Here is a 26,689-nt window from a genome sequence, read left to right on the forward strand (position 1 = left end):
GCCTCTGCCACACTTGGGAGCCTCACTGGGGAATGCCAGGCCTTACCCAGAATCTGCCTTTTGACAGTATCCCGGGTGAAGAGCCTGCACATTAAAGTCTAAGAGGAAGGGGAACAGTGTTATGTGCAGAGGGAACCAAATGTGCAAAAGCCTAGAGTAGAAAGAGAGCTCTGTGTGCCCACATGTGGAAAGCGGCTCCGTGTCAGTGGGACAGAGTGTGTTCATGGGGGCGCATGGTCACAGGGTCAGACATGCAGGGACTTGACAACTGAGGTGAGGAGTGGGCCTTGACTGGAGGACCCCTGAGGACCCTTAGCAGGTGCCAAACCTGGAGAGTGTTGGGCAAGGGGAGTCTCCAGGATATAGACAAGGCAGGAGGGGTCTGGAGACTGAAAGGGCTGAGCGGGGACCTCACTGTTTTGTCTTCACACACACAGCTCCCGGTGTGTGTGTCTGGGCAAGAGGGGTTGTGAAGGAGCCTCAGTTCTTCATTAATTTAGCACATGGTCTAAGATCAGCTGAGGGTCAGCCCTGGGCTCACATGGGGCCTCAGGCTGCCCTCAAGTAGCTCCCAGTCTGCATGTTGCCTGGTTGGAAGAGGGGCACAGAGGGTGGGACTGGGGAGTGCCTAGCCCAGCCTCAGGTGGTCAGGAAGGCTTCCTGGAAGTGGTGGCCACTGAGTAGAGACTCAAGTGTAAGATTTAGGGCAGTGGCTCTCCATTCTGGCCACTTGTTTGAATCACCTGGAAAGTTTAAATGAAACACGCAATACCCATGCCCACACCCTTGGGAGTTTTTAAGAGCCTCCTGGGTGACTCCATGGGCAGAGAATCAGTGGTTTAGAGTTTGATGGGAGGCAAGTTCTGGCCCCACACTAGGAAGAGCTGCTCATTCTTGGGAGAGACTGCCTCACCAGGAGTGGGCAGCGGGTTCCATCTCGGAGGATGAGCTTCCCATCACAGGAGGTACTCAAGCTACAGTTGGACACCACTGGCCAGGGGTGCTCTGGAGAACTGTTTCCCTGGGTCCTGTTGAATGAATGACTCTGAGGTCCTGTCTAGCTGGAAGCCTTTCTTCAGGAACTTCTTTCTTTCATGATTTTCCCTGAACCAGCAGGTGGGGTTTCCCAGAGGTTGGAGGCCACAGCTGGCTCTTTCTCTGCCAGAAAGCCAAGGCCTTGCCCTTGGCTTCTTGGGCACAGCCTGCCCTCCGTGGCAGGCCCATGAGGGAGCCCCACTGTACAGATGAGGAGAGGGAGGCCGTGGCAGGGGCCAGTCTTCAGGCCAGAGCGTCCAGTCCCTGGGCAAATGCAGCAGGCAGGGCTGGCTCCAGCCTCTTGTCCCCAAGCCACCAGATCCCAGAACGGTAACCTCCTGGCGAGAGACAGGGCCTGCTCCCAGGGGTTTCTGCGTTGCCTCTGGGCTCAGCCACTTCCGCCCCCAGCGCACTAACCCAGCTCCTCCAGTGCTAAATGTCAGAAGCAGTGGGAGGAGCAGCCGGGGGAGTGTGGCCTCCTGACAGTAGAGTTGGATCCAGACTGGGATCCTGCGCCTGGCCTTGGAGGAGATAAGGGTGGCGGCGCCCTGAGCCGGTGCCCGGGTGTCCCAGCCCTCGACAAGCTTCTGCTTTCTAGGAAAGCAGTGTCCTCACCTGGCTGCTTAGGCTGTGCAGAGCTCAGCGTGTGCCAGACTGGGCGGCCCAGTGGGAAGCAGCGGGCACACGCAGAAGGGTCCTTGGAGGGCGGGCTTGGGACTGCTCATAAAGGCATGGCAGGTAGGGTACCCCAGGGGAGGGTACCCCTAGGGTACCCCTTGGGGGCGTGCCAGGGAGTGGGCACTGGGTCTGGAGACAGAGGGTATCCTGTTCTGGGAACCAGCTCTTTGGGACCCTGCAGGAGGGAGCCAGGGCAGGGCTTCCTGGTGGGGTCTCTGTAAATAAAGCATGCAGTGGGGGTGCAGCGTGGAGCATGCAGCCCAGGGGGCAGCTCCTTCCTGTTCTCCCAGCCCCCACCCCCAGGCCTTGGTGTGTGTGGCCCCCTTTACCCAGGGCTTATGGGGGTCAAGTGGCTGTAGCGTCACCTCGGATGGGACCTCAGACAGCCTGCCTGGCCTCCCCTTCCCCTCCAAGAACATTCTCCTCCATGACTCCACCTTCTCTCCCCACGGCCATCTTTGCTCTCTGCTCTCTGCCCACTCCCCAAACCCTGTGTCCCTGGCAGCGTAGCTGTCTCCTTGGTTACCTTTGACACCTATGAAGAAAGCTGAGTGCGGAAGAATTGATGCTTCTGAACTGTGGTGTTGGAGAAGACTCTTGAGAGTCCCTTGGACTGCAAGGAGATCCAACCAGTCCATTCTGAAGGAGATCAGCCCTGGGTGTTCATTGGAGGGAATGATGCTAAAGCTGAAACTCCAGTACTTTGGCCACCTCATGCGAAGAGTTGACTCGTTGGAAAAGACTCTGATGCTGGGAGGGATTAGGGGCAGGAGGAGAAGGGGACGACAAAGGATGAGATGGCTAGACGGCATCACCGACTCGATGGACGTGAGTTTGAGTGAACTCCAGGAGTTGGTGATGGACAGGGAGGCCTGGCATGCTGCAATTCATGGGGTTGCAAAGAGTCGAACACAACTGAGCAACTGAACTGACCTGACTGACTGACCCTGAAGCTTATGGCTCCTGTTGCCTCTCTGTTCTCACTCCCCCACTTCATCTGCACAGACTGCTGTGCTGTGTCTCCAACAGCTTCATGGCCTCAGGGCCTTTGCACAGTCTGCTTCCCTCTGCCGGGGATGCTCTTCTTCCAGCTCCCTACAGGGCTTGCTCCCTTGGCTCCTTTAGGACTTTTCTCTAAATTACTTTCACTGGGAGGCCTTCTCTGGCCTCATGGAAGCTTCCTCTTCCTTCTCATTCCTCATTTTTCCCCCCTCGTTTTTCTCCATAGTACTTATTATCATGGGTGTCTATCGATTTTATTTATCTAGTTTAGTGTCCAGCCCTGCCTCTGGCTGCAGGGTTGTTTTCTGTTTTGCTCACTGCTGGGTCCCAGTGTCTGGGGCAGGGCAGGGGTCTCAGTAGAAGCTCAAACAGTGCATGGGTGAATGAAACCAAAGGTAGTGGCTCCCTAGAGGCACTCAGGTGGCCGTCCTTCATAACACTTGGTTTCATCCTTGACACCTGCTTAGGGTTCCTCCTACAGAGCTCCTGTGTCCCCAGTCCTTTTGCCAGGCCCAGAAGCAGCTGCTGGTGTTTGGTGCCCCAGGGGAAAAAGCCTCTGGCCGGAAAAGAGCCTGGCTGACTCTGGAGGGTGTGGGGAGGTGGCTGACAGGCCTGCTCCCTGGCCCTTGGGCCATCTGTGGACCAGGCCTCTCCCTTGACTTGCAGGCCAATGAGTGCATGCGGATTAAGATCCTGGGCGACTGCTACTACTGCGTGTCCGGCTTGCCTGTGTCCCTGCCCAACCACGCCCGTAACTGTGTGAAGATGGGGCTGGACATGTGTGAGGCCATCAAGTAGGTAACACAGGCAGGTCCAGGGCCCGGGGGCTTGTCCCCACGACGGATCCTTCCTGCTCCCCAAGGCATGGTGGGGAACACATTGTCCCCACTTTCCAGATGAGAAACTGAGGCTGCAAGGGTGCAGAAGGCTTACCTGGACCACTCAGCAGTGTGTTTACATCCCTCCCTCTGGGCCCCACTGGGACTCCGAGTAGCAGAGAGCCTCCGGAGCTCAGAGCTCAGGGTCATCCTGAGGACGGGCAGGGGACTCTGTTTCTTTGGAGACTGAGCCTTTGCAGTGGCAGAGGAGCTGGTTAACATAGGGTCTGACTCCAGGCCTCCATCTGCTTCCTGCTCCCCCTGTGAAGACCCTGGGAGTTGGGGAACTAGCCCTTAGCTGCAGGGAGACCCCCAGCATCTCACGGCTCCTTTCCACCAACATTTAGCTCCCCATGAGGTTCCCTGGAGCCCAGGGCAGCTGTGGTCTGTGGTCAGGCGGGTGGTGGAGGGCCAGGCGGGCCTGGCCACCCCAGCCAGTGTTCAGGACAGAGCAGGGCGTGGCTGCACTGCCTGGCAAGTGCACAGCTCCTGTGCAAACCCAGCTCCAGCTTGTCTTCCTCCTGAAATCTTACCAGACAAATCACCGCCCGGGAGTCAGGGGTCCAGGTCACAGTCTGGCTCTGCGTCACCGCCTGAGTTATCTCAGGCTGGCGCTGCGCTCTCGGGGGTCACTTCCCTCCCTGGAGAATGTGGATGTTGTGCGGGGGCCTCTGCTCCCTCTGGCTCTGACCCCAGCAGGCTTGGTCCGTCTCTCCAGCCCTTTAGGGGGCACATGGCACTGGCTGCTCCCTGGACCCTCTCCTACTTGTCAGAGGGACCCCAGAGGGCCCTTTCATGTTGGGGGTGCCTTGTGCCCCAGGGAAGCCTAAGTTGGGGCACCTTGTACTGAGTACTCCTTCAATCCTCAGTGCTCCCATTTCCTAGAGGTGGGGGTGTGTAAGGCCCCCCAAGGCTGTCCCCATGTTCTTTGTTTCTGCTGGGTTTGGGAGGTGCCTGGATCCTTCTGCAGACCCCAGCTGGGGCTGCCGGGCAGGGGAACACCCAGTGATAGACTCTTAAGGCCTTCCCCACAAACCATGGTGACCGGGGACAATTGGAATTCTTCCTCTTTTTAGTAGCCTTGAACTTGAGGGTGACCACATCCATTTGCACACTCCTGGGGATGGGAGGAGGCAGCCCTTCAGGCTGAGAAACTTGTCTCCTGTGAGCTGGGCCTGCCCTGTCCCCACATGCTCCTCATACCCTGTACAAGGACCTTGAGCCTGTCCTAGGGCTTAGGGCCCCTCGGGAGCCCTGGCTGAGGTGGGGTGGCTGGCCTCTGCCCCAGGCAGGTGCGGGAGGCCACAGGCGTGGACATCAGCATGCGCGTGGGCATCCACTCGGGAAATGTGCTGTGCGGCGTCATCGGGCTGCGCAAGTGGCAGTACGACGTGTGGTCCCACGATGTGTCCCTGGCCAACAGGATGGAGGCGGCCGGAGTCCCTGGGTGAGGCTCTGCTGGCCGGCGGACGGGTCAGAGGTCACGGGGCTGACTGTGGGCTGCCGTGGTGGGGGCTCAGCATGGGCTCAGACAGGGAGTCTGTGGCCCTGAAGTGGGGGGCGCTCGCCTGGGCTCCGGTCTGCTCGGCCCTGCTGTGCACCCCCGGGCGGGTCCTCCCACCCTCTCTGGGGGCACTGCTGCTGTGTGACTCTGGTCTCCCCCAGCCGGGTGCACATCACAGAGGCGACGCTGAAGCACCTGGACAAGGCGTACGAGGTGGAGGACGGGCACGGGCAGCAGCGGGACCCTTACCTCAAAGAGATGAACATCCGCACCTACCTGGTCATCGACCCCCGGGTACGAGGCTCCGCTGCGGCAGCATGGGGGTGGGTACCACGCAGGAGCCAGGGTCCGCACCTGGGGAATGGTGCCCTCAGAGAGAGAGGCGGGAAGAGTGAGCGTCCCATCACCAGGTATGTTTTAGGCCCCAGGTGACATCTTCTCTGGGCCTCAGTGTTCTTTTCTGTGAAATGGAAATGGCAGCAGTGCCTACCTCAGGAGGAGAAAAAGCCAGTCAGACCGAAGCTTTCACCATGAGCTGGGTGCATGGTCAACGTTCTCGAACGAACTCTAGTGACATTTATTAGTTTGTTTTCCACGAGGTTGTCACTAATCTTCCAGATTTTCAAGGCACATTTTAAAAACACGCCTTGGATGGGAGTCAGGGGAAGCAGGGGTCGGCCAACGGGCCGCTAGGCAGGAGTCTCCGTGTGTCTGCCCCGCCGTGTCCGCCCGCCCCGCCGGTGCCTCTGTTCTCTGTGGGCCCCTCTTTCTCTCTGGACCCCGTGGCGGGGCAGGGTGTGGGGCTGTGGGGCTCCTTCCAGGCGCCCGGCCCGGGTCCTGCGCCCGGCCCGGGTCCTGCCCCCAGCCCACCCGCGCCTGCAAGGGCCATTCTTTCCCGCCCGCGGGAGGCCCGCTCGTCTGGCCGCCCTCGGTGAGTCATCCTTGGTGCTCGCTCAAGAATGTCGGCCGGGCCGGCTCTCTCGGCTCCCTCTCACTCTGGCCTTGGCTGTCCTCAGGGCTGACCTGGCTGCCAGTCTCCAGGGGGGCTGAGGGCCAGTCTCTGAACTTCTTCTCACCCCCTCGGCTTCATCCTGCCAGCGTTCCCAGGGCACCCTCGGTGGGGGAACCCCGCCTGGGTATCCTGGGGCTGCTCCCGGCCCCTCACCCGACCCCTCACCCGACCCCTCACCCAGCCCCTCACCCTGCCGCTCTGGGCCCCGCCCACTCCCACGACCCCCACTCCCACGCCCCCCCACTTCCAGGGCCCCGCCCACCGCCGGGCCCCGCCCACTCGCCGGGCCCCGCCCACTCGGACCGCAGCACTTCCTCCCCCGCCCTGTGCCAGCCTCCCGTCCCTCCATGCCAGGCTCTTTCCATGGCAGGACCCAGGTCACTGCTGCTCCCTCTGCCCAGAGCCCTCTTCCCTCTGTCCCAGGTGCTCCTGTTTATCCTTTTTATTGTTTATTGTCAGTGTGAGCTCCATGTGGGCAGGCTTGGGCGGGGGTCCCTCTGCTCTGTGCTGCAGCCCCCAGTCCTCGAACAGCACCTGGTATGGAGCTGGGGCCCAGACAGCAGGTGAATGAATGAAGCAGAGCCCTTGAGCCCAAGGCGGTGGTAGGCATGGCCCCAAAACCCACCCCTCAGCAGGTACAACCACGGACGCCCAGTCTGAGTCGCGTTCCAGATGAATGAGGGAGGTTTTAGTACGAGTGTCTCATGCAGGGTTAACTGGGCTTCCTGTAATTTACCTGGCAACCCTAACTTCCCCTTCTTTGTTTAATTTTACTCATTCATATAGTCAAAAATTCAGAAAGCCTGAGGGGCGTGTTGTAGACAGTTTTCCACGCATCCCTGTCTAGAGCTGGCATGTCCCCTCTAGAGGGGGCCAGTGTGGTGAGTGTGTTCCCCCCAGAGTTGTCTATGTGGGTAAGTAGACGGAAGAACTCTGCCCTCCGAGTAGCGCCCCCTCCTCCCGCCTCCCCACCACCAGTGCGAACCTTGCAGTGTAGCTTGGAGACCTCTTCTGTGCTCAGAGACCACCCGCGTCTCTTTTCGTGACTGCAGCGCACACCACACGGATGCTCGGGCTCATCACCCGTCATGGACGGGAGGCCAGTTCCCAGCTCTGGCTTCTGTGGGCTTAGGTGTGTGAGGTCCCCCCGTGGATGAGTGTCCAGGGGTGGCTGGAAGGGGGGCCTGTGAGCTCTCCCTGGGCCCTGCTTGTGAACAGGTGCATTTTTACTCAGAACTGATGGATCTTCAGTACACACTGAACTTTTAGGGACAGTATCTGGCTTCCCTGTCCTAAGAGAGAAAGTGAGAACGTGCCAGTGACCTTGAACTTGAAGAGCTGAGTGCCCTGTCGGCAGGGCTGCTGACAGTGAAGGGGGAGGCAGAGAAATGTGACCACCCCCCAGCCACCTGACTTCCAGGGCAGGTCTCTCACTGCCGGGCAACGCTCGCTTTCCGGACCCTGGGACTTTCCTCACAAGGACAGAATCCCGTGCTATTTCCTCTGGCCGGCAGACAGATGTGGCTCAGGGGTTAAGAATGTTTCTATCCCAGAAGGAGGCAAGAAGCTTCCAGGAAAGTTGCTGCTTGTGGCTTGACAAGCGTTTGTGGCTGTAGGTGCCGGTCCATGTGGGTGTTTGTGGGAACCCCTGCAGACCGGGACTCCTGGAGGGCAGGAGCGTCGGTCGGGGGGAGGACTCAAGATGGCTCAAGCTTGTCCCTGGTGGCCTTTTGGATGGTCCCAGGTGGGTGGTTGTTCCAGGTGGGGGGAAGGTGGGCCCCTCGCTTGGGGCCTGGCTGAGCTACCACATCCCTGGCACGGGCACAGAGGGCATGTGGCGGATGGTGGACCCATGCTGTGGTCTGAGGGCTGTACGAGTGGAACTCCCTGGAGTGCTGCCCCATGGGGGTGTGGGTTCAGCCCTGGGTTGGCTGTCGCTCCAGGCTGCCGGCCAGCACTCCCCTTCCTCCTGCTGCTGCCAGGGGACGACATGTGCCGGCCACATGAGGGTGGGCAAGGCAGGATGCCTGTGGCTTCCCTGGGCGCCATCTGCCCGGGGTACCTCCACTGGGAGGGGCCAATGGACTTTCACGGGCCAAGCGGGGCCTTTGGTCTTGGGACCTTAACCCACTTCTTGCCCTGGGGAGGTGGAGCTGGGTCTGAGGGGCTGTGCATGGTTGTGGATGGGGCAGGGAGAGGTCCCCGAGCTGGGGCCTCCTTGGAGCCCAGCTGGTGAGTGCACTGGGCTTCCACCAGTCCCCGAGGGGCTGTAGCCCCAGCAGTTTGCTTTGTCATTTTCCCTTTTCTCCAGATGGACCAGTGCTCTGGGCAGCATCCCCTTTCTCAGGGAGCAGGGTGTGGGTGGGGGCCCCTTCCTGGGCTGAGAAGGGAGGGAGGGATGGGACAAGGCTGTGTCTGTGTCTGCCCTCAGAGCCAGCAGCCGCCCCAGCCCAGCCAGCACAACTCCAAGAACAAGGGGGACGCGACCCTGAAGATGCGGGCGTCCGTGCGCATGACGCGCTACCTGGAGTCCTGGGGGGCGGCTCGCCCCTTCGCGCACCTCAACCAACGCGAGAGCGTGAGCAGCAGTGAGACCCTTGTGTCCCATGGGCGGAGGCCCAAGGTAGGACCCTCCTCCCAGGGAGCTGGGAGCCGGGGCCCTGGGAAAGGGCAGGGGGGCAGATGCTAAGGGGTCTTTCCGTCTTGAGCCTCACTCTCTGCATGTGCAGGATGGTTCTGGGCTCTGCCCTCCCTCCTTCCCTCCTGGGGCCCTTGGGGAAGTGAGGGCATTTGGAGAATGCTCCAGGGGGCTGGGGATGTCCCTGGCCTCCTGATTCCCCAGACCAAGTTCAGCTTCAGTCCCAGGTGCCTGCAGCCTGGACGGTCCATGCATCCGAGGGTACCCCAGATGATAGACCCAGTCCCAAGACCTGCACCAGGCTCATGTCCTCGAGAATAAGCTTCTCTTCCTTTCCCTTCCAGGCTGTTCCCCTGAGGCGCCATCGGACCCCTGACAGGTTTGTGCCCTGGCCCCTGCTTTCCTGGCCTGACTGGCCTCTGTCCTGAATGGCAGCTCCACAAGGCTCAGCCTTGACTGTGGATTTCGCCTTGGTTTGGGTCAGAGTGTTTCTAGGAACCAGAACTTTGACAGTGTTTGAATGCCTGCTGTATACTCACCCTGTGGTGGGGTTGTTGGGGTTGGTGTGAGGGATACCCGGGATTTAGTGAAACAGACTTTGGGCCAGGATCGGCCCTCTGCTTCTTGCTGGGCTGCTGCTGGGTAATGCTGTGTGATGCTGGGCTTTCACTTGCCCTCTCTGGGCCATAGTGGGTCCAGCCTGACCCTCCTCCATCCTGCATGAGGCTCTGGGACCTCCTGTGGGCACCTGGGAACCCCACTTTGGGTGAGTCATCTCATCCACACCCCTGCCTGTGGGTGAGTGGTTGTAGATCCCCAGGCTGATGCCGCTGTGGGTGTCTGATTCCAGAAGCGTATCCCCCAAGGGGCGGTCAGAGGACGACTCATACGATGATGAGATGCTGTCAGCCATCGAGGGGCTCAGCTCTACCAGGTAAGGCTCTTGAGACCCCCGCCTCCCTCAAGCAGGGACCATCTTCCTTGTGCCTCGTGTCCACGGGCTGTGTCCACAGGGCGGCCACCTGAGGGTGGGCCCTGTGCTCCGCCCACACCCCCCCTCTCCTCTGAGGGTGGCCCCTGTCACCCCGCCCCAACTCCCCCAGGCTTCACCTCTGCCTGCTGTGTCTCCGCCCCACAGACCCTGCTGCTCCAAGTCTGATGACTTCTCTACCTTTGGGTCCATCTTCCTGGAGAAGGGCTTCGAGCGAGAGGTGAGGACCTCTGAGCAGCCCCAGGAAGGGGGAGCTCCAAGGTCTGGGAGCAGGGGACAGGGGCAGCCAACACCCCCGGAAGGTCTGCTCGGGGAGGATGCTGGGGAGTCATTCCAGCTGCCATTCCAGCTGAGTCATTCCAGCTGGTGGGGTCGGGAGTCCACCAGGCCCGTTGGGGTCTCTGCTGGCCTCGCCGCTCTGCCTGCCGTGTCCCGGGAGTGGTTCGCCTGCTGGGGTTTGGGAGGCTTTGCTCCCTGTATGCCAGGCCTCAGCTGATGGTGCCAGGGCACACAGTGGCAGACAGTGTTGACCTTTTTAGGAAAAAGCCCCAAACTTAGTATTGGTTTGATGGGGCCCAACTGGTCCCCCCATCTGGCTGCCGTAAAACCACGCTGTGTCCCGCTAGTGACCGTTTTTTTTTTTTTTTCAAATTTGGCTGTGCCGTTCTTAGTTGTGAAATGAAGCATCTTCAGTTTTTTGTTGAGGCATGCAAGATCTTTAGTTGTGGCACGTGGGATCTAGTTCCCTGACCAAGGATTGAACCCCGTCCCCTGCGTTGGGAGGACAGAGTCTTAGCCACTGGACCACAAGGGAAGTCGCCATTCACTTATTTATTGAGGGCCTGTGGGTTCTGGCAGCGTCCAAGGCCCACGCGTGGTCATTTCACCCTCACCTGCTGGCCGAGATGGGTGCTAGTACCCTTTTCGCAGACTGAGGTTTGGAGCGTCTTGGCGTCGGGTGTGGCCTGAGAGGGTGGCCCAGCCCGTAGTGCCCATTTCATCCTCCAGGGGCTCCCTGAGTTGGGGTCTCCCTGCATGGGGAGCTTGGGGCGCGAAGGCAGGCGCGGTCACCAGGAGAGCCGTATGGTGGCCTCCTGCTGCTGGGAGACCCAGACGGGCTGCCTGCTCCCTGAGCCTCGGTTTGCTCACGGGTGGCGGGAGCCCCGCGGGCAGAGATCTGCCTGGTGTGGAGGGGCGGGCAGCACAGGGCCCCCCACCCATGGGCTCGGGGCTCGGGCCTGGCTGTACTGCTCAGTTTGGGGTGACATCAGACCCACTGGTAGCCCCCGTCACTGTAACCCCGGAGCTCACTTGGGCTACGGGATTTTCAGGGAAATAAAGATGGAGACCCGAGCTGGGTAGGGGAGGGGAAGGGGTTTCCTCTGAGTATAAAAGACAGTCTGCAAAACGGAAACAAATGAGAAGGTTTGTTCAGGATGATGTAACAGCATCACGGTGAAGTCAAGGAGGCGGTGAAAGGGTGTTTTTTAAAAAAGATGATTAACCAGAGCCAGGGTGGAGCTGGGAAGGGGTCAGGGCAAGTGGCTCTGTGGGTGGGGCCTCGGCTGCCCGACCACCCCTCACAGTCTCTGTTGCCCCCAGTACCGCCTGGCGCCCATCCCCCGGGTCCGCTACTACTTCGCTTGTGCCAGCCTTGTCTTCATCTGCATCCTGCTCATCCACGTCTTGCTGTTGTACAGGTCAGTCGGGGGCCGGGCCGGATGGTCAGGCCCACCAGGGTCAGGTGAGGAGGGCTGGGGACCCACAGATCCCAGCCTGGGAGAAGGGGCTGGCCGTGAGTAACTGTAGTCACTTTAGACCTCCGAGCTGCAGAAACCAGCCTGGGTGCGGTGGTCCCCATACCTGGAGTTGCCAATGTTCAGTTTTTAATTAAAAAAAAAAAAATTATTTATTTATTTTAATTGGAGGCTAATTATTTTACAACATGATGGTGGTTTTTGCCATACACTGACATGAATCAGCCATGGCAGTTTTTCGTTTTAATTGAAGGTGAGTGCTGTCTCACATCACAGGCCTCCCTGCTCCCACATGCCTCCCACCGCTACAGTCACCGGTTATCTGTGTGGCCCTGGAGGCATTTCAGTTGCCCTGGGTGTTTGGAGTTGTAGAAGGGTCAACTCCTAAAATCGTAACTGCCACCGTCTCCCTCTTAGGTGTGGGAAATTGAGGCTCTGGGGTGGAGGTGGGGGCTCTATTGATGAGGGGGGGCAGAGGAGGGGGTGGAGAGGGACAAGGGGCTGAGGTCATGGGAGAGAGTAAAGTCAGCTCCTTGGTGGCCTCCTGAAGGGTGCTTAGGCCAAAGGCTCCGCTAGGACTGTGGTTCAGGATATGCTTAAGAAAGACGAAATAAGGAGCACGTTTAGATGTGCTTATGTGCTTGCTGAAGGCTGTGTAACCACTTATTTCTTGTGTACTGGGCCCAGAAATGGGGAGGGGGCGTGATGTTGATCCTGGGCTTGTGTGTTGTTTTGTGGGGCAGCCAGACCACAATATGCAGAGTTCCCCTTTGGCTGAGGTGCTGGGGGTAGGGAACATGCCCTGAGAAGAAGGTCCCCTCAAACTTACGTTTTTCCTTCTTCTCCAGTATGAAGACTCTGGGTGTGTCCTTTGGGCTGGTGGCCTGTGTGCTCGGGCTGGTACTAGGCTTGTGCTTCGCCGATGTGTTCTTGGTGAGCAGGAAGCCCCTGACTGAGCGCTGGCCGGGCCCCAGCAGGTGTCAGGATGGTCGTGACCCGAGCCCCAGCCCCTCCCCACGAGCTCTGCACCCCCAGCCTGGAGGACAGTGCTGAGTGCCCTGGAGGCTCCTCCCAGGATCCTCTTTCGTAGGTGCTAGTGGTCCCCAAGTGGCCATGGCTGTCCCAGCTGCAAGGGTGGGGATGTCCCTTCTGTCTGCTCACATGTGTCCTGAGCTCTGGGCTGGACACAGGCACAGCACCCCGATCCCCGCTCAGAGCTCTCAGAAGCTCTCACTCTGCTGTGCCTTTGGGCTGTGGGCCCCCTGAGTGCTGTGGGTGCTCGGTGACGACACTGTGATTCCACAGAGGTGCTGCCCGGCCCTGGGGAAGCTCCGAGCCATTGCCGAGAGCGTGGAGACGCAGCCCCTGCTGCGGGTGTCCCTGGCCATCCTGACCATCGGCAGCCTGCTCGTCATTGCTGTCGTCAACCTGGTGGGTGCCGGGGCTGGGGCTGGTGGGCCTGGCCAGGACCCCTCGGGCTGAGCATACTTCCAGGAGGAGGGAGCCAGTCTTCGACCCTGGGAACTTCTAGGTTCTAGAATCCCATAATCCTGTTGCCTAAAAGCAGCATCTGATATGGCCATAATCCACAGCCTGGTGGGCCGGGCCTGTGGCAGCCCCCGTGGCGGCTCCGAGCTCCTCAGCCTGCATTGGTCACACGAGGACTCGGGGCCCCCAGAGCGCTCACCCGGCCACCACAGTGTCCTTGACGTCCCGGTCTTTCTCCAGCCCCTGAGGAGGTCCTGTCTCAGCCTCTCTGAGACCTGTCTCCTCACTGGGGTTGAGCTGCCCTGGGCACGCGCTGGGGGGCATGTGGGTCCCACTTGGTGGGCTGGGCTCACATGCTTCGTGCTCAGATGGCGCTTGTCCTGGCTGGTCCTGCCTGCTCCCACATCTAGAGTCAGCATCTCCTCCCAACCTCCCTGTCCCCTGCACTCGGGACTCTGTGACCGCCTCCCTCAGCACACCCTGGGGAGAAGCGGACTCCCTGAAAACGCTGCTCCTAGCTTCTCTCCGAGTCAGCCCTGGGGGCCCTGGGGCAGGATCCACATGCCTTCTGCTGCAGTGGAGCTGTGGCTGCGGTGGGAAGAGGTCGGGGTGCCGTGCCCCTGGGCTGGGCTTAGAGCCGCGCCCGGCAGGAGATGCTCACTGTGCTGTGGAGCCCCGGGCCCTGCCCTCTGCCCCCAGCCCTGCTTGGCCTGAGCAGACCCTGGGTCGCCCCCAGACCACCTCTCACAGGGCCCTTGTCTTGTCCATAGCCCCTGATGCCCTTCCGGGACCGGGGGCTGACTGCTGGGAACGAGACAGGCCTGAGGGCTGTGAGCGGCTGGGAGATGAGCCCGTGCTACCTCCTCCCGGTGAGTGTGTCCCTCCGCGTGCCCCGTGCCCACACTCGGATTTCCCCTGCACACTCAGAGTGTGCTGAGCTCCGGAGCCCGTGGGCTCTCCCAGGAGAGGCGAGAGTGCAGGGCGGGTGCTGGCACCTGCATCCAGGGCGAGAAGGTTGTCCCCCTCCACGCCCACCCGTCATGATCTCCCTTCATGGATGGGGGTGTGGCGTGGGGAGGGGGACGGGTTTGCCTCAGAGGCAGCAGAGCCAGGGCTGGGCCCAGGTGGGCTGACACCAGAAGCCGTGCCTGGAGTGCCTGCCTGGACAGAAGGAGGGACTTGAGGCGGGTTGTGGGGTATTTGAGCTGGTCTCTGAAGGGCAGAAAGGTCATGGGTCGGCAGGGAGGTAGGTGGTGGGCACAGAGGTTTCAGGTGGTTGTGTCACAGGGAGGAGGTGGGGGGCGGTTGGGAGATGAAGCCAGAGGTAGGTTAGATCCAGCTCTGGGCAGAGCACAAGGGCCAGGGTGAGGAGGTCGATCTTTATGCTGGGGGCGCTAGGGAGCCACAGCAGGATCTTGAGGAGGAGACTGACAAGGGCGGAGATGCACTTAGGGAGGGACCAGCTCCTGGCAGAACTCAAGACTTGTCACGGCCACATGGCAGGGGCATTTTCATTCACTACATTTTTTTTTCCTTTTAAGTGAGTTCATTGGCTGTAAGTGGAAGTAAACTTATGCTAAAAACAACATATTATAGAACGTTTTAGGTTCCATTGCCTGCTCCTTGTTAAGGGAGGCAGGAGAGAGATGCTGAAGACACGCTGGTTCTTCATGGAGTCCCCTGTGGCTAAAGGTGTCCCTCCTTTTGGCGACCTCTGGTCCGGGAGGTGCCTCTTGGTGACGGGAGGTGGTGGGCTGACCGGCATCCCTGCCTCCCCAGTACTACACCTGCAGCTGCATCCTGGCCTTCATCGCTTGCTCTGTCTTCCTGCGGATGAGCCTGGAGCTGAAGGTCGTGCTGCTGACCGTGGCCTTGGTGGCCTACCTGGTCCTCTTCAACGTCTACCCGAGCTGGCAGTGGGACTGCTGTGGCCACAGCCTGGGCAACCTCACCGGGACCAATGGCACCCTCAGGTGAGCCCCATCCCTCACTGCTGGCCCCCCGCCCGCTGCCCGTCCTGACTGTGGCCCACTGCAGCGCCCTTTGCTTGGTCTCAGTGCCATTTCAAACTCGGCTGCTTTTGCATCCACGGTCCCCTGTGGACCGGACAGCTTGTGGGCTGGACTGGCAGGTGGCGTGGTTTCCACTTTACAGAAGGGGAAGCCGTGGCCCTGGGTCTGCAGCGCTCAGGACTGAATGTGACTCATCGGCAGGGGGTGTGTCCCCGGTCCCCAGAGGCCACCTGGTCTTCCTGTCTCTAGGCCAGTCTGGGGTGGGAGGTGGAGGCTGCAGCCCTCAGCCCAGCGCCTGGCTCTGAGCCGTGTCCTGGGTCTCAGAGTTCTGCAGAGAGCGGTCGTCTCTGGTCTGTTCCCAGACACATGGAGGGGCTGGTGTGTGCCTGATTCTGGGGCTGGGGGCTCAAGTGGGCCAAGGAGAGAGACCTGGCTGCCTTGCTGTTCCCATGGGCCTGGCTTGCACCTGTGACCCCTTCTGCAAGCCCCGCTCACCTTGAGGAGCGTGGGCTGCCTTTGGGTGCCCCCCTACCAGCCTGCAGTGCTTTCCTTGACTTTGCCACGGCCCTTCCCTGTGACCAGGTGTCAGCTCCGATGTCACCTCCTGTCAGCCTCCACTGTACCTCCGTCTTTGCTTTACAGCCTGAAGCGTCTTGTTTGCCAGCCATGCGCACACGAGCTCTGAGGGCAGCACCCCTCCATCTGGCTCACTTTCCCAGGGGCGAGCACTGGGTCTGGGCCCACATTTGGGGGTGCTTCCAGGGGAAGTGGGGGTGACATCTGCCTTTCCTCCTCGTGTCCAGCAGCTCCTCATCCTGTTCATGGCATCTGAAGACGATGACCAATTTCTACCTGGTCTTGTTCTACACCACCCTCATCATGCTCTCCAGACAGGTGCAGCCCGGGAGGCCCCTCTGCTTGGAGAGAGGCTGCGGGGTGGGTGGGGTGGGGGCGGCCTTGGACTTGGAGCCGCACACAAGACACAGTCCTTTCAGAACGTTCTGCTCCCGGGGTCAGGGGTCCTAAGTCATCAGGACTTGAGTGACATTTAATCGTGTGGGTCACTTGAGGATTGCAAGTCTCGGCTGATGGGGGTTTCAAGGCTACCGCATGGCGGCTCTTGAGTTGGCAATGTCAGCCAGAGGCACAGGGAGGCTCCGTGGCCCCTGGGGTTACGAGTGTGCTCTGCCCTCGCTCACTGCGGCCAGGACTCAGATATCCCCCTGTCCACAGATTGACTATTATTGCCGCCTGGACTGTCTGTGGAAGAAGAAGTTCAAGAAGGAACACGAGGAGTTTGAAACAATGGAGAATGTGAACCGCCTTCTTCTAGAGAATGTCCTGCCCGCGCACGTGGCTGCCCACTTCATCGGTGACAAGTTAAATGAGGTGGGGACAAGAAGGGACTAGTCACTCTGGGCAGGGAGCCCCGAGGCACGGGTGTGGTTCCTGGAGGGAGGGTGCTTTCTGTACTTGGTTCCTGTGGCACTGGCCTCACCGATGCTCCCAGGAGACTGTGTGGCATTAGCTGTAAGAAAACAAGCTTCGGAGTCAAGAGACCTGCGTTCAGGTCTCACTGCCCTGAGCCTTGGTTTTCACATATATTAAGTGGGGCTGATAGTACTTGGCTGGCAGAATCGTTGCAAGGAGCACACGTCCAGGTATTTGTAATCCGGACCATCTGCTGATGAAAACTTGCATTTCTACCAGTTCTGTGCAGCAGAGTTTCCTGTCTATGGAAACTCAGGCCCAGCGAGCAGAGAACCCAGGCCTCCTGACTGTTAGCATTTATACCCGGGGGTTCTCAAGCCCAGCTGTGCAGACACAGGGGACCTAAAGGAGCCCCAAACCAACCCGAGTCCCACCCTCCTCAACAAACTGATTTAGAGCCTCCTGTTTTGTAATGGTCCCCAGTTGAGTCTCATGGCAGTCAGGTGGAGAACCTGCTCAGCCCCTCCCGCCCCCGCCAACAGCTGCTCCTGGAGCATGAGGGATCGGCGCCGCAGGCTGCCCGCCACCCTGCTCCCAGGAGGCCAGGCGGCCATGGGTCCTGTGTCTCCCCCTCCCCCAATCCAGGACTGGTACCATCAGTCCTACGACTGCGTGTGTGTCATGTTTGCGTCGGTGCCGGACTTTAAAGTCTTCTACACAGAGTGCGACGTCAACAAGGAAGGGCTGGAGTGCCTGCGCCTGCTCAACGAGATCATCGCCGACTTTGACGAGGTAGGGTCTCCACGCAGCCTGGAGAGGGTGGGGCGGGCCCGGGGCGCCCCGGGCCCAGCTAACACGTGCACTGCGGCTCCCTTGGGGGGAACACACATCACACAAATTATGAAAGGTACACACACATTTGCCTTTTCTGTCTCTTCAGCATGTAATGTGTTATCTTCTCTGTGATTGGCAGCTTGCTTAGATCTAGGTTGTAGAGTTGTTGGATTTCTTGCTTAGCCTGTGCTGGCAGTCTGTTGCAGAGTTAGTCACTCAGTTTGGGCTTAAGTCTTAGCTGCAAATAATCCGCATGCCTGTGTAGACTCTGTTGAGTAGTGGGGTGTTTGCATCTTAGTAAGAATTAGACTGGGCTTCCCTGGTGGCTCAGACAGTAAAGAATCTGCCTGCAGTGCTGGAGACCTGGGTTTGATCCCTGTGTTGGGAAGATCCCCTGGCGGGCATGGCAGCCCACTCCATTATTCTTGCCTGGAGAATCCCCAGGGACAGAGGAGCCTGGCGGGCTACAGTCTGTGGGGTTGCAGGGAGTCGGACACGACTGAGCAACTAAGCACACAGGAATGAGACCAGATGAGAATGAAAAAGATCAGGAATGTCAGGGAACAAAGGAGCAGGGAGAGAACCCAGAGGCTGTCCCCACCTGTACGGAGGTGTGAACTCAGAGGGCAAAGGCCCAGCGGTAGAAATGTTTGCGTTTAGAAGTGGTGGTGGGAGAGGACCCTACCCCTTCTCAGGACCGGGGACCAGCCCAGGCTGCAGCCCTCTTGTACGGCCCTGCTTCCCTTTGTCCTGCAGCTGCTGTTAAAGCCTAAGTTCAGTGGTGTGGAGAAGATCAAGACCATCGGCAGCACCTACATGGCCGCCGCGGGGCTCAGCGTCCCCTCGGGGCCTGAGAACCAGGTACTCAGCCACTCTTCTGGTCTCACGCCGCAGCCCCAGAGGACGGGGAAGTGAGCACAGTCCCAGCCCGACACTGTGCTTGAAGGGGCGCCTCTCCACACTCCCTCCTTTGAGGGAGGGGCAGAGGAGCTCATGGCTCAGCCTGACAGAGGATCTGGTGGAGGGGTCGGGACAGGGGGCCCCTTGCCAGGAGGGGAGTCTAAGTGGGTGCTCGGGTCCTGGACGCCCTGTGGAGGAGGCTCGGTTGGTACCGCTCTGCCTGGCAGCGGCCCCCCGTGGCTTTCACGCCCAGGCTGGCACACAGTGCTCCTCGGGTCAGGGTGCTCTGGAGGCAGGAAGACAGGGCAACGCTGCCCACGGCCCCGCGTACAGCGCTCTGTCCCGCAGGACCTGGAGCGGCAGCACGCCCACATCGGCATCATGGTGGAGTTCAGCACCGCCCTGATGAGCAAGCTGGACGGCATCAATCGGCACTCCTTCAACTCCTTTCGCCTCCGAGTCGGTGAGGCCCTGGGAGGGACTGCGCCGGGGCTCAGGGTGGGACTGTGCAGCCCTGCCTCCTGGCAACCCCACTCAGTTGGGTGTATGTTGCCATCTGTTTAGAAAAACTTTAGAAATCCCTCTCTGATTTTACAACCCAATGACTGGGCAATTATTCTTTCCTTGTGTACTACTTTTCTTTGAAGGCTTTAAGTAACCAGGAATATATATTGCCACGGGGAATCCACAGTTGTAAACAGGTGACCTTAAATATCCTGAAAACAAAGCAAAATTATTAACCTAAGTGGTCCCTGATAGCTAATACAGTCAGTGCTAAAGCCCATTTACTGTTTAAGAGGTGATTAGCAGATACAGATACAGTAAAGCATCCGCCTGCAATGCAGGAGACCTGGGTTTGATCCCTGGGTAGGGAAGATCCCTTAGAGAAGGAAATGGCAACCCACTCTAGTGTTCTTGCCTGGAGAATCCCATGGACAGAGGAGCCTGGCGGGCTACAGTCCATGGGGTCACAGTCAGATGCAATTGAGTGAGTAACACACACACAGCAGATACAGGAAGTGTTAACACTGGACTCAGGCTCCACATCGTCAAGTCTGAAAAGGAACTGCCGGGGAGCCCTCCCCTCGCATCTCAAGTGCCATCTCCTGTCCCAGATGCAGGAAGCACCGTCCCTACCTTCATTTTAGTGGTTTTGCCAATGCTTTCTGTGGTAGCTGGGTGGATTCTGTAGCCCTATAGCTGGAGGCTCTGTCTCTATGATCTGCCAACTGCAAATATCTTTAGGCATAAACCATGGGCCTGTGATTGCTGGAGTGATTGGGGCACGAAAACCTCAGTACGACATCTGGGGAAACACGGTCAATGTTGCCAGTCGAATGGAGAGCACTGGAGAACTTGGAAAAATCCAGGTAAAAGCTCACCTGGGGAAACCTGTGCCCAGTGGAGGTGAGGGAGCCTGGGCTTTCGGTCTGCCAGGGGATTCTAGCCACCAAATTCTGGAGGGAAACCAGACCCTGTCGGCCAATTTCTCTTTGTCCCTCCCACAGCAGGTCTTCCTCCTCTGAGGACTTAGGCTTCTTTCCTTTTCAGGTTACTGAAGAGACATGTACCATCCTCCAGGGACTAGGGTATTCCTGTGAGTGCCGCGGGCTGATTGATGTCAAAGGCAAAGGTGAACTGAGGACTTACTTTGTCTGTACGGACACCGCCAAGTTCCAAGGCCTGGGGCTGAACTGAGGGCTTTCGGTAGGTGCCAGACATGCTGGAGACCCATTTCCTTCTCTGAAGCAAGCCAGGCGGAAGGCCCAGCCCCACACCAGGCACAAAGGCAGTCCAAGGGATTGGTCATCCCCACCTGAGCAGGTGGCTGTGCGTGCGTGGCCTCCTTGGACTTGCACTAGGGGACCTGTCAGCTTGGGGCGATCACCCGGCCTTCCACACAGGCAGCCAGAACCTCTGTGCTGTCCGAGTCTGCAGGGCAGCCTCCAGCCCAGCAGGGAACAGCTCATCTGTGGGCCGTGCACTCATCCCCCAGGTGCTGTGGAGGAGGCCTTGGGGCGTGACCTGGAGACCCCCCGCCCCGCCGCCCACGGCCTGTGAGCTGCACGTGCGGAGCGTGTCTTTTCTCGTCCAGGATGGGTGGGATTCCTTTCCCCCCAGCACACCAGCTATAAGAGCGCACACTTCTCATATAGGTATTCTGGTAAATGGAGTTGAAAGATTGTTTTACATCTACACATGGGTTCAAACAATAGGGAGAAAGCCCCACAGTGGACACTTACTTCTTTTCCTCTTTGGCATGTGTCTGTTTAAACATGGATACATTATTGAGGTGTCACCCTCTAAATGGCTTCTGAGACGCTAGATAAATTCTCTTCCCTCCGGTGTAGCCTCTTCCTTGGTGACCACGGACACGCAAGTGGGACCACTGCCCCACGTGAGCTCACGGGGTCAGCCCAGCCGTGGGATGGAGCTCCAAGGAGCGTGGCTCGCCACAGCAAGGCAGTGAGTGGCAGAGCCTTGGCTTAAATCAGACAACTTTTAAGCCAGAATTAAGTTTAATAAGTGAAAAGCCTTAGAAAATAAGGTGTAAGCTCTCAGCCCTTCCTTGACTCCTCATGCATTCCCGAGCGCCCCCTGCAACCCTGCAGTCTGTCTTAGCTTTATACTGGAGAGGAGTGGCGTCTGAGAGAACCTGATGGGCTGCAGTTCTCCCCTTCAGTCATCACAGCTAGCTCTGAGGAGGACCTACTCAGCATCGGCATGTGCAGAGGTTCCCGGATCTGGGAAGCCAGGCCTCTCACAAACAAGCGCTTGGATGTTCTGAGCTGACTGAATCCAGGCAAGTGAAAAAGCCAGGTTTGTGAGGTGTGGTGTCTTATAGCACCTCAGCTCCAAAAGAATCCAAAGAAGTCAATCTGTGTTTTAACATGAGGAAAGACCAAATTGCCCATTCCCTTTTCTGAACTGCCTTCACTGCATTATAACCAGAGTATCTCCAGGGTTTCTAATACAGCTGAACTTCACTGTATAGCAGGCATTCTAGCCAGAAGTCATCCATGAACTCCCCTGAAATTATACGGAAAGTCTTGCATTCATGAGGCTTCAAAAGATGACACGGCCTTGCAGACAGGTGACTGAGCAGCCGAGTTTGCCTGGGACGGGGGCGGTGGAGTGAGCCGGCACCCCAGCCAAGGCAGGGAGGGGACGGGAGCAGCACCTGCTGCTGGCCGGTGCTGGGTGCTGGGGGTTGGGTGGGCTGGTGGCAGCTCTGAGGCACCCCGTGAGATTGGAACAAGAGGAATGAATCAGGAGAGCTTGCTGTCCTAAAGGGATTTCATGGTGAAAACGCTGCTAAGGGAGATAAACCTTACTTAAATTGCCTTTCTCACACACCAATTCTTCATCTAAGTACTACACTGGAATCTACACCCTTGAAATCAGGAGTGACTGGGCTTTCCCCGGAGATCACGAAGGTTGTCACTGGTCCAGTGTAGACACATCAGTGTGCTGGGCCTCTCTGAGGTGGACGTGCTTCTACTCTTGCAACATACAAATTACTGTTTGCCTCCAGCAGAGAAATCCCAATTGGGAGTTTAAAAAATAATTGGTTACCATTTATGTATTTTTCTTTCACTGTGCTCAGATAAGAATAATATTAAGTTTTGAATTTCTGACATTCAGATCATAGTGTATTATAACTGACCATAAAAATCACTTACTTTTTATAAATTCATTTTCCAATTACCAAGTCATTTGTTCACAGGTGTCATTTTGCTTTATGACAAGACAAGTATTTTTCCTAACACTGACCTTCTCTATGGGTCAGGGACAGGCTTCATATCTCTACGAAGGTGGCCTCACTGATGCTAGTGAAGTTTTCTGGTTTCCTTAAGAAAATCTCCTAACAGAAAAGATCATTAACCACTGTATACATTGTGTACATGTATAGAGGTATGCTTTGAGACAGTACATGAAACGACTAGGGGTTATTCTATATACTGAATATTTATAGATCTGTAACATTTGTTTCAAAATGTTATATTTCATTTTTATAAAGTACCAGTGTTTCTCTTTTGTTTAGCTTTTCATAGATTAAATCAGCAATCTGGAAAACCTGACTGTCCTGGAGTGTTTTGAATTTGAATCTTTTCTTGGTCTTTGGGAACTATTTAGCTAAATAGATTGAAAGTTTTAAGAGTTGGTTGCTGCCTGAATTATATTTGAGAGACAAACTCTAAAAAGACTTGATAAATATTGATAAATACATATTTGAATGGATTCTTTAATTCTTCTGGCATATGTTTTCAAGTATGTTTTTGAAAGATTAGGTCATCTTAACTCTCTTGAGAGATTCAATTTTCCTTCACCCTACTTGTTAAATGTTAGTTTTCAAAGTCAAGAAAATAATAAAACAGCTGCCAGCCTGGGTGTTTTACACAAGGGCTCCGTACAGTCTGAGTAGGGTCTGAAACTTGATTTGTTCCCTGAACTAGGTTACCTCTAGTGCCTGGTCATAGAAAAGGACCACGTATCATTTCCTACTTAAATAGTTAAACTGCTCAGGAACTTAACCGTTGCCTTTCAGATAAAAGTAGGTAAGTCTCAGTTAAGGGGGCATGGCAGAGTCATAGGTGACCTGTTGAAAAACAGTAAATAGCAACATCAACTTTCCTTAAGCTTGGTGATTTCCTTACATATTCATGGACAATTGAGTTTGTATCCTATTTGGCTTGTCCTTTTATTATACTGGGAAAACCCCTCTACAAATGGCAAAAATAAACCAAAAAGGAACACCAGACAAGTTAGTGCTATGAAACTCCTGACATGGTTTTTGTTTTGCTTTTGTGGTGGGAAGCCCTGGTCCTCCCACATAAGGACATCGTCCTCAACACGTATGTGGGGGACACGCTAGTAAATTCTAAAGTTGAATTTGTTTTCATGGTGTAACAATGGGAATCTCACTGGATGGTAATTTTAAAGAAGAGCTCTCAGTCGTGGTCCTGCCCGTGAAACCTAAGGAAGCAGCACTATCCCTCCTCTGCAGGAGCACTATCCCTCCTCCGCAGGAACTCTGCCCAGGCCCACCCATCCACTCTCTGCTCGGCGTTCCAATAGGTCCAAATCATTCCTTCCTCATAAGGCCACTTTTTGAATAAATCCTCGAAGTGAAATCTGGAAGTCAGGAACCATTTGGTTATAATTTCCTTAAGGAGAAGAAAGGCAAATATGGGAAAATGAGGGATTTCAATGATTTGGGCAACTTTTTAATGGATGGTCAGGAAAAAGGCTGTTTTATTCTCCAAGCTTTTCTCTATCACTTCCTCCTCAGATTCAGCCCCAGGGAAGGGTGAAGGGGTAACTCAGCTGATATGTACAATACAGCTCATGGTCCAGGTTCAGCTTTATTACCTAATAGAAGTTCAATCTCTGGAACATTAAAATTAACTGTTCCAAAGTTTTTAATTAAAAACACAATTTACAAATATTTAATATCTTCTGAAAAGCATTTCCAAGTAATGAAAAAAATATATACATAATATATAATCAAATACCAGATAGATTCAAATCCCATCAGGTTCACACTCAGTAACATCAGTCTTTCTAGGTTCTTCAAAATCTGAAAGAAAAAAAAAAGGCTTTATTTAGCACCTTTTTTCCTTTTAATTAAAAAGGGGATGTGACAGTAAAACAGAGTAACTGTTGACAGCCCTTCTTCACTATGTTCAAGGTTAAAGACTAGGCAGGTGTATCACTATAGTTTTTTTTCCCCGCAAATGTGTGAGGTCTTTATTCCTTAGACAAGATGGAAAGAAAACTCGACTAGTTCACACGTTAGCATCAGAGACAACAGCTTTCAGATGTTGCTGGAGGCAGAGGACTGGTGTCCCCTAGCCCTCCACTCTCCCAGAGACACAGGCACGCACCTGCCGTTAAATCCACAAGGTTGTTTGCAATGACCGGGGAGGGGACGGAAATCCCCATCGCTTTTCGGACTCCGTATGTGCTTACAACATCACCTGGAGTTACTTGCTGTGCAAGTTCCTTAAGGTTATTGGTCACTTGTTCAGCTAGGGGAAAAAAAAACAACAGAAAGAGAGTTCAAGGTACTGAAATGTGCTTCCTTTAGATAACTGAAAAAAAAAAAAAAAGCCCAATAAACATGAATACAGAAAATGAACTGTCCATGGTGTTCCCTTCAGTGTTACTTTAGAGTGGTATCACTACTCAAGAAATGCTCCCTTTAAGCAGCTTGCTTCTCCAACCAGGGGCTTCCCTGGTAGCTTAGACGGTAAAGAACCTGCCTGCAATGCAGGAGAGCCCGCTTCCATTCCTGGGTTCGGAAGATCCTCTGGAGAAGGGATAGACTACCCACTGCAGTATTCCTGGGCTGCCCTGGTGGCTCAGATTCTAAGAGGTACCACATACCAAGATGCATTTCTCTGTATGACGGACCCAAGAGACAGATCATGTTGGGAGGGGGTCTGGTGCTCAGACGCTCATTCTGGGCTTCCTGGAGCTCTCTGAGCAGTTTGGTGGTCTCATCAAGTTTCCTCTGGAACACTTCAGCTTCTGTGAGAAAAATAACTTATTAAGGACATCATGGACCTCTTGTATCTGATCCTGTGCAATAAACTGAATACTGTGCTCTGGGGTTTTGCCATTATTGCTTAGTCCTCTCTCCTCAAAGGAGTAATCCCCCCTAAATGAAATCAACACCACAGACAGGCTTTACTGTTCACTGAGCTTGGCCAGTCACCATGTTCCTGCAATGAATGGCTATGCTAACCTGTGCTACTTTGACATTACATCTTGCCTGCCTGTGTCAGGAAGTGTTTCCTTCAAATCCTCTGGAGACACTCACCTTCAGAGTCAAAAACTTCAACCGGAGCTCCGAAGTTTGTTACTGCTTTCAGTGCTGTAAGCTTGTCTTGATTATTGGAGTCCAAACGTCCTGTTAGTTCAACTTCTGTAACCTGCTTAAAAAAAAAAATTATCTGAGCTTGCTAAGCCCTGACAGTGCTAGAATGAGAAGTTAGTAAGACAGCTTGTGTTTATAAGCCAAGTTATTTCACTTATTTAGAGTTATAATTCTGATGCCATAAAAACCTTTAAAATGCCACTCCTAAATCCTGGCGCAAGTGTCCCTAAGCTCACACTTCTTGGTAATGGAATGGTGTGTTTTACACACTCTGTTATTTGCTTCATCGCCACTCTAATGATGAAAGCCTTGTCACTGCCCTTTTGGTGACTGTGATGGTGCTGCAGTTTCTGAGGTTCACAGGCAATGTTTTAGTCCATACACTGGCACTCCCTCATGGTAGAACTTGAATGTGAGATACTTCCTGGGTTCTCCTCCGGGCCTCAAAGTCAAGCTGTTACTACTGCATGGGAGAAACAAAATCCTAAAATGGGTAGTTTTATTTCCGGAATATCAAGACTCAGAATTTCCATAACCCCAACACTGGTTTTTAGGAAATGATCAACGGTGACAATGAGTAACCCAAAGTTAATGGTTCCATTTACACTCTGGTATTGCACTCTGAGCTCAGACACGTGGGCTAAGTGTGGTGGAGAAAACCCTATCAGTACATACTCGGGTCTGCCACCTCAGCTGGGCCCTTACAACTTGACTCAAAACACTTCTCACCCAGCTTTCCTTCCCATTCTCCAGCTTTCCTTCATTCTTACCTGTTCACCATGTACATGACCTTGCCTGGCTCATCTTTCTTGGAAAATGACATGACTTTTTAAGTACCATCCACATTTGCATCTATCTTTACTTGATCTCCCATCTTCAAGTTTTCTTTCCTGTAAAAGGCTTATAACTCTGTGATCTAAGTCATGTAACTCATGGCGTCTTTATCTTGTCGCCACCATTTTACTGAAATTACTCTGATTAAGGTTACAAATGACACGTCCTAGAGGGCTTCATGCAGCACCTGACACTGCGGGACTCTTTCCTGCATGACTCTGCCATGCTTCTCCTACCTCAACCATTGGTCTTTCCGAGGGTTTTTGGCCTTTTCCTTATGTGTTCTGTGTTCTGCCTGGACAATCCCATTCACTTAATACCTAACAATAATTCTACCGTGACACTAATGACCTCTAGATCAACACACCTCCAGTGATGTCCCAAACCACACTCACCAGCCCTGAAACCAGATCTTTCTTTCCCTGATGAAGGCTGCTCCTTTCCCTGTACATCTGAGGTGAGCTAACAATGCTAGTATCTACCTTGTGCATCAGGCCCTATCAATTTTACTTCTACTGTATTTTTCTTTATTGTACATCTTCATTCTCTTCCATTACATTGTTATCTAAGCAAAAAACAACTAGCTTAAGTCCCATAGCTTTTCACTGGTCCGCTCCCTCCAGCACCCCCTTCTCTTCCACATCTAATCATAGCAGTCTCTGAGGAGAAAAATCTCAACTTCTTAGCACTGCATATACAACTTGTCATCTGCTGCTCCTCTCTCCTGGCACCCTGTGGTCACTCACTTGCTGGGTGCTCTTTAGCCCTGCCTGCTCAGAACACATGGAGTTCTACCCTCTTCATACTCCTGG

General features: G+C 55.5%; 2 protein-coding genes across 14 annotated transcripts in view; one reads left to right on the forward strand and one right to left on the reverse strand.

Moving 5' to 3' along the window:
* ADCY7 (adenylate cyclase 7) overlaps positions 1 to 22,237 on the forward strand; it is a 63,265-nt gene extending 41,028 nt beyond the window's left edge. For 5 of the 10 annotated variants that reach the window (XM_086350590.1, XM_086350593.1, XM_086350595.1 and 2 more), the window contains 19 exons: positions 3,382 to 3,509; positions 4,882 to 5,040; positions 5,259 to 5,391; positions 8,541 to 8,732; positions 9,092 to 9,126; positions 9,598 to 9,681; positions 9,886 to 9,958; positions 11,341 to 11,438; positions 12,344 to 12,428; positions 12,801 to 12,926; positions 13,754 to 13,852; positions 14,763 to 14,956; positions 15,799 to 15,889; positions 16,229 to 16,384; positions 17,072 to 17,218; positions 18,017 to 18,121; positions 18,509 to 18,623; positions 19,406 to 19,530; positions 19,712 to 22,237. In XM_086350590.1, coding sequence (XP_086206716.1) covers positions 3,382 to 3,509; positions 4,882 to 5,040; positions 5,259 to 5,391; positions 8,541 to 8,732; positions 9,092 to 9,126; positions 9,598 to 9,681; positions 9,886 to 9,958; positions 11,341 to 11,438; positions 12,344 to 12,428; positions 12,801 to 12,926; positions 13,754 to 13,852; positions 14,763 to 14,956; positions 15,799 to 15,889; positions 16,229 to 16,384; positions 17,072 to 17,218; positions 18,017 to 18,121; positions 18,509 to 18,623; positions 19,406 to 19,530; positions 19,712 to 19,858 — 2,292 coding nt within the window. In that variant the 3' untranslated portion in view covers positions 19,859 to 22,237. Of the gene's footprint in view, positions 1 to 3,381; positions 3,510 to 4,881; positions 5,041 to 5,258; positions 5,392 to 7,704; positions 7,854 to 8,540; positions 8,733 to 9,091; positions 9,127 to 9,597; positions 9,682 to 9,885; positions 9,959 to 11,340; positions 11,439 to 12,343; positions 12,429 to 12,800; positions 12,927 to 13,753; positions 13,853 to 14,762; positions 14,957 to 15,798; positions 15,890 to 16,228; positions 16,385 to 17,071; positions 17,219 to 18,016; positions 18,122 to 18,508; positions 18,624 to 19,405; positions 19,531 to 19,711 lie in introns of those variants that run through there. The other 5 variants (XM_086350596.1, XM_086350599.1, XM_086350598.1 and 2 more) reach the window with 2 other exon arrangements.
* Positions 22,238 to 23,507: 1,270 nt separating this feature from the next.
* BRD7 (bromodomain containing 7) overlaps positions 23,508 to 26,689 on the reverse strand; it is a 45,044-nt gene continuing 41,862 nt past the window's right edge. For 2 of the 4 annotated variants that reach the window (XM_086350602.1, XM_086350604.1), the window contains exons 14-17: positions 24,987 to 25,098; positions 24,551 to 24,694; positions 24,049 to 24,192; positions 23,508 to 23,741 (exon numbers count right to left, since the gene is read on the reverse strand). In XM_086350602.1, coding sequence (XP_086206728.1) covers positions 23,686 to 23,741; positions 24,049 to 24,192; positions 24,551 to 24,694; positions 24,987 to 25,098 — 456 coding nt within the window. In that variant the 3' untranslated portion in view covers positions 23,508 to 23,685. Of the gene's footprint in view, positions 23,742 to 24,048; positions 24,193 to 24,550; positions 24,695 to 24,986; positions 25,102 to 26,689 lie in introns of all 4 variants that reach the window. The other 2 variants (XM_086350601.1, XM_086350603.1) reach the window with 1 other exon arrangement.

Source organism: Bos grunniens, chromosome 18 (genome assembly GCF_055505025.1).
Source record: "Bos grunniens cultivar Pamir isolate PY7600 chromosome 18, Bosgru_T2T1.0, whole genome shotgun sequence".
Taxonomy (NCBI): domain Eukaryota; kingdom Metazoa; phylum Chordata; class Mammalia; order Artiodactyla; family Bovidae; genus Bos; species Bos grunniens.